General features: G+C 45.9%; 1 protein-coding gene across 1 annotated transcript; it reads left to right on the top strand.

Annotated features, from left to right (window-relative positions):
• Positions 1 to 1,251: 1,251 nt before the first annotated feature.
• Positions 1,252 to 7,492, top strand: PEBP1 (phosphatidylethanolamine binding protein 1). Its single transcript, XM_003132890.4, has 4 exons — positions 1,252 to 1,468; positions 2,940 to 3,049; positions 3,696 to 3,796; positions 6,519 to 7,492. The coding sequence occupies exons 1-4, from the start codon at positions 1,334 to 1,336 to the stop codon at positions 6,734 to 6,736; spliced, it is 564 nt and encodes a 187-aa protein (XP_003132938.1). The 5' UTR covers positions 1,252 to 1,333; the 3' UTR covers positions 6,737 to 7,492.
• Positions 7,493 to 8,474: the final 982 nt, after the last annotated feature.

Below are 8,474 nucleotides of genomic sequence, written 5' to 3'. Positions count from 1 at the left end.
TACTAAGGACTACTGAAGACAGAGGCTCCCTTTCAGATAGCTCTGAGGAACTGCTTGAAAGAGGTAGGGGGCCAGGATATGTACTTTTATTTTTGCTTGCGCGGGGTGGTGGTGGGGGTCTTTTTGCCATTTCTTGGGCCGTTTCCGCGGCATATGGAGGTTCCCAGGCTAGGGGTTGAATTGGAGCTGTAGCCGCCGGAGGCCTACGCCAGAGCCACAGCAACTCGGGATCCGAGCCGCGTCTGCAACCTACATCATAGCTCAAGGCAACACTGGATCCTTAACCCACTGAGCAAGGCCAGGGATTGAACCTGCAACCTCATGGTTCCTAGTCGGATTCATTAACCACTAGCCACGATGGGAACTCCTGCACATTTTTTGACTAAGGGGTACATTCAATCAAGCATCCATCTTGGTAGAAGGTTGCTACTAGTCACTGGGAGCAGATATTTCAGTTCACGAGCTTAGTGCTTTTCTAAGTATGGGAAGAGGAAAGAATCTGGATTCATAAAAAAAATTCTCCTGGAGTATATCTGAGTGTTTTGCCTTTTTCTTCCAAACCGGAGTGCCTCATTCTCTTCTTGTTTTGAATTCCATTCACGGTGTATTGTAGAATGGGGACTGCAGTGGCTAACTTCATCCTTATTGAACTGGATAGACAGGTTAAAATTTTTTCCCTCAAATAACAAATAACAACTAAAAAAGAAAAAACCACCCCATCATTTCCCAGGAATCTTGTCTGGATCCAGTGGGTGTAGGGGGATCAAATATATGTGCAAATATATTTGTTGGGGAAAAAATGCTCAAAAGTTACCTTAGGTCCTCTCCCAGTTTTCGGAAACCAGTGAGCATGCGCGAAATACAGCGCGGCTGTGCAATGACACTTGTTTTAAGAAATGCAAAAGAAAAGCAAGGCCTTACCATTTCTGCGTTTAGAAAAGTGGAGCAAAAAACCATGCAAAAAGGTTTTTAAAAAAATTAAAGATAGCTCAAATGTACATCTTGAAAAAAGAGTTCTGCAAGCTCTGGCACAGTGTTTGGGAACACCGCGGGTGGCAGGTTGCAAGCGCCTTCTTGCAAAAAGAAAGGCCAATCCTGCTGCATTGACCTGGCGCGCCGGACGATCCGGGCTCGACCAATCAGAGGGCACAATGAGGCCCACCCTTGCCAGCGACTGGAGGAGCGGGGCGGGGCGCTGCTCAAGCGCATGCGCTCCAGGGCCTCTTGACCAGCGTTGCCTCCGTCCAATTTGGAAAGCGCTTTGAGCCCAGTGCAGCTTCGCTGCGTGTTACTTCTGCTGCTCTTCCTGCACTGCGCCCCGCTCGACCCTGCGATGCCAGTGGACCTCGGCAAGTGGTCCGGGCCCTTGAGCCTGCAGGAAGTGGACGAGCGGCCACAGCACCCGCTGCAGGTCAAATACGGCGGGGCTGAGGTCGACGAGCTGGGCAAAGTGCTGACACCTACCCAGGTACCCGAGTCGGAGGGGGTACAGCTGTCTGAGGCCGGCAGGCCCTCAGGCCGGCAGAGCGGGGACCCAGCGGGTGTGAGGAGGAAGTTCCAGCTTCCGTGCGGCGGATCCACCGAGGAAAGGGGGTCGCGGTTCCCGTGCCGCAGGTTTGCGGACCTTCCGGGCCCCGGGAATCCGGCACGTGGAGGGCGGGGCACGGCCTGCAGGGGAAATGGATCTATTTTCCTGGAGATTTCGAGGAGCTGGCAGTGGCGTAGGTCTGGAGACAACCTAGATCGCTGGGGTAGGGGCGGGGAGAGAGCAGTCGCCGGCGGGAGAGGTCAGTGGCTGCCCACAAGCCCCCAGAGCCTCCCCTAGGGCCAGGGGGTTTTAGGCCTTAATTTCGGGAGTAAGAGCTCCACCCGAGGGCATATGACGCATTATGTAACCAGTATTCGGCAGTTCTCGGCGATCGTCCTTTGTTTTAGCGATCTGTGGCCTGAAGCCACCCAAAGTAAGTACGTTCCGCAGCTGGAAGGCTCGAGGGTAACCGCCTTGCTTTATTTACCGTTTGGCCTTTGACGCCCAAGGCTGAAGCGCAGCCTGATTCTGGCTGCTTCTGGAGTGGAGAATCCTGACATTGTGGCAAGCTGTTGGTCTAGAAGCTCCGAGGCAACGGTGTGAATAAACTGCTCGGGTGGTTTATTGGTTTAAATGTTTAGAATTTGTTGTTTAAATATAAAGTGTCCATCTCACAGCCTCTCTTTCCCGGACTCACTGTTCACGTCTGCCCGTCTCGGCTTTCTCATTTTCTCTGCATTTTTAAACATCCAGTTAATTCAGATTTCACTTTAGCAGGCCCTAGGAAATGTGTCAGCAATCTAAAGATCCTGTTATTTCAGGTTGTACTTGAGAGAACTCAGTATCAGGGTTTAAATCCTGACCCATCTCTTTCTGTTAATAACATGCTAGGATATTAGCCCCATAGTGTTGTCGAGACTAAAATAAATAACGTATATTAAACTTCAGCTCCTTAGTAGCGTCAGTACACTTGAGTTTTTATTAACAATTTATTCTGCTTGACCTTTGAGGAATATGAGGTCAAAAAAAGAGTATTGATTTCTTCAGCATTTCTGACTTTTAAATTTCAAATCGGGAGTTCCCGTCGTGGCGCAGTGGTTAACGAATCCGACTAGGAACCATGAGGTTGTGGGTTCGGTCCCTGCCCTTGCTCAGTGGGTTAATGATCCGGCGTTGCCATGAGCTGTGGTGTAGGTTGCAGACTCGGCTCGGATCCTGCGTTGCTGTGGCTCTGGCGTAGGCCGGTGGCTACAGCTCCGATTCAACCCCTAGCCTGGGAAGCTCCATATGCCGCGGGAGCGGCCCAAGAAATAGCAACAACAACAACAACAAAAGACAAAAAGACATAAAAAATATATATATATATATAAATACATAAATAAATAAATTTCAAATCCATTCCTTCCTACAGGTTAAGAGCAGGCCCACCAGCATTACATGGGATGGACTGAATCCAGATAAACTCTACACCTTGGTCTTGACAGACCCGGATGCTCCCAGCAGGAAGGACCCCAAATACAGGCAAGTTGGGAAAAGATGGGGAACATCAGGTCATCCACATGTGACATGGGGCTTCTTGCACCAAGTCCCTTGCTGGACATGCTGTGGTGGGAGAAATAGACTTGGTTTTGGGTGTGCATATCCATGCCTCAGCCTGAGTGTACATTTCTGTTTCTCTCCCTTTTACTCCATAGAGTGAGAGTTTAGAAACTATGGCTGAGAGCCAGATCTGCCTCAGACCTGTTTTTGTACAGCCCCACAAGCTAAGATTGACTTTAATGTTTTTAAAGGAATGGGGGAAAAATTGAAGAACAGTAATACTCTATGAATTTAAGTGAAGTTCAGATTTCAGTGTCCCTAGATTAAAGTTACAGCCGTGGTAACTTATTTATGTCCTGTCTATAGCTGCTTTCATGCTATCACTGCAAAGTTGAATAGTTGTGCTAGAGATGGTGTCTTATACAAAGCCTACAACATTTGCTGTTAGGCCCTTTATAGAAGTTTGCTGACCTCTGCCTGAGAATTGAGGGAAGGATGGAGGGCGTAGCTGGGTCCCCTTTGCTGGCACAGGAAGTTCGCGCTGGCCAAGAAGGCAGGGCCGACTGTCTTGTCTGTCACTGGGTGCTAACTTCCCGTGGTGCTGATGGTCTTCTATTCCTCCACATAGGGAATGGCACCATTTCCTGGTGGTCAACATGAAGGGCAACGACATCAGCAGTGGCACAGTCCTCTCCGATTATGTGGGCTCTGGGCCTCCCAAGGGCACAGGTCAGTAAAGGCTGCTTTTCGAGGGAGAGGGGAGGGGAGCCTGGGTGCACGTCAGGACTGGCCTGAAGTGCTGCTAAGTTTTAGCTTGGTTCTTAGAGTTTTATTCTTATATTTATGAAAGCCCTTAGCCTAGCGGAGATTTTAGGCAACTCGATTCCCCTCTAAGGCAGTTGTCTGTCAGGGATGCTCAGACCTGCAGTAGTGTAAGGTGACTAGAACCTTGGGTCCCAGTTAAATGGACATTCTTTTAGCACTGCCTCTCAGCCACTAGGCCTTTAGCAGCAGGGAGGTTGGCGAGATACCAAGGAAGCCATGTTGCAGAATAACTTCCCAAGGGGAGCCATATGTAGATTAAATGGCAAAATCATCTAAGGTTGGTATTCAGCCCTTGGTCTGTGGGATATTTGAGTTTCTAGTTCCCATGAAAGATCTCAGAAATGGTCATAGCTTTCCAAATTAATTATTTTAAAAATGGCTTCTTTCTTGCTCCCTCTTTTTTTTCCTTTTTTTAAGTTTTATTGAAGTATAGTTTATTTACATGCTTCTCCCTCTTTCTCTTGAAAATCTAGCATGGTATCTTGAAAAGATTTTGAAGATCTTGAGAACTGTATTAAAGCTACACATACTGCATTACATTATGATATATATTTTATATATCTAAAGAAAGAGAGAGGATGCTGTATGGAACCTTTCCAAGTTGAATAAGTACTTCCTAGGCTAATGCTGAGAAAGACACTGTTAACACCTGTCATGCATTAAAGAAAAATTTCCATTTGCTGGAACAAGGAAGTGGAGCACAGCAGAATGCTGGCTCTTGTACACATTGTCCAGCCATGAGTCACTCTGAAGAGGTACAAGAAGGTCCCTAACAAGGGACCTCATGTTTTATCTGTCGGCCCAGAAGCTTTAGATGGCTTTTAGATGGTTCTCTGATGCCTTCATTAGAGGATGGCAGAGGGACATCTTCCCAGGGATCTCTTAAGTTCCCTAGGGCAGTTATAAAATCAGGCCGTTTAATTATGGCAAGTACACCCATGAGAATAAAGCAGTTCTCTCAAGTAGGAGCTATGATCTCATTAATAAAAAGAGCTTCAGTAACTCACTTTTCCCTTTTTTCTCTTTCATACTTTTAGTAAGGTACAACGTACATACAATAAAATAAGCATATCAAAAGGGCTTAGTCAGTGAACATTGACCAATGCACACATCCACGAAAGCACCATCGAAAACAAGGAGTAGGATATTTTTGTCACCCCAGAAGGTTCTTCAGTGACCTTTTAAGTTAAATTTCCCCAGAGTAATCATTTTCTGATGCCTCTCTCCATAGATAACTCTTGCTATTCTTGCATTCACATGGATGGTGTCATGCCATGTGCCTTTGTTTTTGGTGACTCCAGATAATGCCTGTGAGATTCAGTTACTGTTGTATTAGTAGTTCATTCCTTTTCACTGCTCATTGGTATTCCATTGTGAGCATGTGCCACTGGACATGTGGATTGCTTCCTTCCAGTGTTTGGATATTTATGAATAAAGCTACTGTTGACATTTTTGCCCTTTGGTGGGCATGTTTCCATTTCCCTTGGGTAAATATTTAGGAGTAGGATTGTTAGGCCATGGAAATGCAGAATGGTTGAAAACGTTTACATTCTCAGCAGTATATGAGAATTTCAGTAGATCCATAGAAGATCCATGCCATATGTAGACTCAGACCATGATTCATCCATGTGGTAGCTTGTGACAGGATTTCTTTCTCTTTTTTTCTTTTTAGGGCCGCATCCACAGCGTATGGAAGTTCCCAGGGTAGAGGCTGAATCAGAGCTGCAGCTGCCAGCCTATGCCACAGCCAGGCCCAATCTGAGCTTCATGTGCGGCCTACACCACAGCTCACTGCAAACTAGATCCTTTAACCCACTGAGCGAGGCCAGGGATCAAACCTGTATCCTCATGGATACTAATTGTCTTTTTAACCCTCTGAGCCACAGTGGGAACTCCAGGATTTCCTTCTTTTTAAAGGCTGAATAATATTCCATTGCATGTGCATACTACATTTTGTTTATCCATCAATGGACATTTGGGGTGCTTTCATTTTTGGGCTATTGTGAATAAACCTACAGTGAGCTTAGGTGTACCAATATTTAAATAACTTTTTTTTTTTTTTAGCCCAAGAGCTCTTGGTACCTATCTGTGTCCAGTAATTGGAGTTTGTAGAAAACTGCTTGGTTAATACAGTGCTTGCTTCCTGGTTTTGAGTGTGGGTCATTTCTTTTAAAGTCGCTGTCTGGTCTTCTAAGGAAGTTGGTTTTGTAGGTGGAGAGATAATATTGGGCTTTGTTGTGGTGTGATGAGCACCTGGTCAGTGATGGGCTCTGTCCTCCATCCACTTGCCATATATTTTTTTAGTACCTCCTATTTACCAGGCACTAGCATAGGTTCTGGGGCGAAAATGGTTAGCTCTCTTTGTGGTGAGGAAATTAAATTTGAGAATAAGAACTTTAGGTAACACTGTTATGGTGAGAAAAGTAAAATGGACGTTCTGGTGGAAAATGGCCAGCCACCGGGTCCTGGAGTGGGAGGAGGAGGCCTTGACACCACTTGCAGCCGAGAGCCATTGCATGATTTTCAGCCTCTCAGGATCCTCACTGCCCCTCTGGGAATGGGCGTGGTCTGGATCCCTCAGATGTCTCGCTGTGTGTAATATCTTCCCTCCCACCTCTCCCCACAGGCCTTCACCGCTATGTCTGGCTGGTTTACGAGCAGGACGGGCCGTTGAAGTGTGACGAGCCCATCCTCAGCAACCGATCTGGAGACCACCGTGGCAAATTCAAGGTGGCGTCTTTCCGCAAAAAGTACCAGCTTGGGGCCCCGGTGGCCGGCACATGTTACCAGGCAGAATGGGACGACTATGTGCCTAAACTCTACGAGCAGCTTTCTGGGAAGTAGAGGAAAGCCAGGAGATGGAAATCATCCCAGAGCTCCCAAGCAGTGTTTCAGTTTAGTGATGCATGTGGGTTTCTCCCCTTTCCCTCTTCCTGAGTAGTCAGATTTAGGTTAGGGTGAATTTTCCTTCTGCCTGTCCTCTCTAACTCTAGGGGGTTTGTGTTCTGCTCAAATTTGAACTCCACTTGGGGTGGGGGGTATTTTGGTACTATGTTGGGGTCATCAAAATGTTAATAGAAGAATAGCAACCCAGACTTTAAAGAAGAAAAAAAATTCTGGTTAAAAGACCAGGTCTACAGTATTAGAACATCAAAGACTGTAAGGGAAGTTGAAAAAAAGAGCAGATTTGTTACCTCCACCTTTATGAGCTTGAATCCAGAATTGTCTGTGATGGCATCTTCTGGCCTGTGTTTTCACAGCCCTGTCTCACCAACATGACCAGAGGCTGTCAGGTCCGCTGACCCCCAACGTGGCACACAGCTCAGGCTGGTTACTGGGTGTTAGTATCCTACTCTTGCTCCTTTAAAGAGCAATACTGGAAAAAGGAATAGGGAGAGAGTCACTTTGCTGTTAAAGCCCAGCCATCTGGATGAGCTACAGGGCTGGGTTGAGGAGGTTATCAGAAATCTGAAAGTCTGTGCCTGTTAAATTGATCACTTTTCTTTGATGTGAGGAAAGCTAGTCTGGAGTTGCTAAGCATTGCTTTAATTCTGCTGTTTGCTTATAGTTGAACAAAAATAAAAACATTGTGTGGATGAACTTAGCCTCCAAGTGTTTTGCCCTTTTGGGTGTGGGGTTTCATCAATGGGCACTTGATTCAGGAACCATACAGAGGGTTCATGCTTATACTTACGCCATTAAACTACAATGGGAACAACCATTCACACTGGAGGTGTTTAAAGAAAAAAATTTAAAAACTTTAGGCCAACTCTTCCTCCCCAGAAAGCACCTTTGCTTTGTAAGTGGTTCCTTACACCTACCTTAGTATAGTTCTGTATGGAAATCGTAGCAGGAGTTCCTATCATGTCTCAGTGGTTAACAAACCTGACTAGGATCCATGAGGATGTGAATTCCATCCCTGGCCTTGCTAAGTCAGTTAAGGATCCAACACTGCCGTGAATTGTGGTGTAAGTTACAGACATGGCTCAGATCCTGCTTTGCTGTGGCTGTGACATAGGCTGACAGTTATAGCTCCGGTTTGATCTCTAACCTGGGAACTTCAATATGTTGTGAGTGTGGCCCTAAAAAGACAAAAAAAAAAAAAAAGAGAATGAAATCATAGCAGTTATTAAGAAATAACCATAGCTCTCATTGTTCTGACTGTAATCCATGGAGAATCAGTACCAAAAATGGGGGAAGGAGGGGCAAGGGGAGATTACTTTGACACTAAAGTGTCCTAAAAGAAAGGAAAGGAAGTGTTTGAAGATGTGTTTCACTGACCTGGTCTGTGATGGAGAGGGATCATAGTCAGGCCTGGCCGGTATAAGCAGGGCTGGGCCTTTCCCCGCCTCTCACTGCAGTGGTTTCTTTGAAAAAACTTGGGTGTGTTGCCTCATGTAATCACTGGGAGCAAGTAAGGTAGAGAGTAATTTTTTTTAAAAACTTCAGGGTTTTAAAATTCAATATTAATATTTTGTAAAAAGTTATAAAGAAAACAACTACCCTGTTTACCTTAAAAATCAATGAGTTCCAGAGTTCCCGTCATGGCTCAGTGGTTAATGAATCCGACTAGGAACCATGA

The sequence above is a fragment of the Sus scrofa genome, chromosome 14 (assembly GCF_054392235.1).
Source record: "Sus scrofa isolate SSC_HxYL_T2T_F1_AM1 chromosome 14, Sscrofa_HxYL_maternal_Yorkshire_Landrace_v2.0, whole genome shotgun sequence".
NCBI classification, from domain to species: domain Eukaryota; kingdom Metazoa; phylum Chordata; class Mammalia; order Artiodactyla; family Suidae; genus Sus; species Sus scrofa.
Note: the sequence above shows the minus strand (reverse complement) of the source record. Positions and strands in the feature narration are given on the sequence as shown.

What these genes read in the sequence shown, in the direction of transcription:
- PEBP1 (XM_003132890.4), top strand. Translation starts at nt 1,334, where the DNA reads ATGCCAGTGGACCTCGGCAAGTGGTCCGGGCCCTTGAGCCTGCAGGAA. An exon ending in AGGAAGGACCCCAAATACAG is followed by an intron (nt 3,050 to 3,695) that starts GCAAGTTGGGAA and finishes TCCTCCACATAG; the next exon opens with GGAATGGCACCATTTCCTGG. An exon ending in TGGGCCTCCCAAGGGCACAG is followed by an intron (nt 3,797 to 6,518) that starts GTCAGTAAAGGC and finishes CTCTCCCCACAG; the next exon opens with GCCTTCACCGCTATGTCTGG.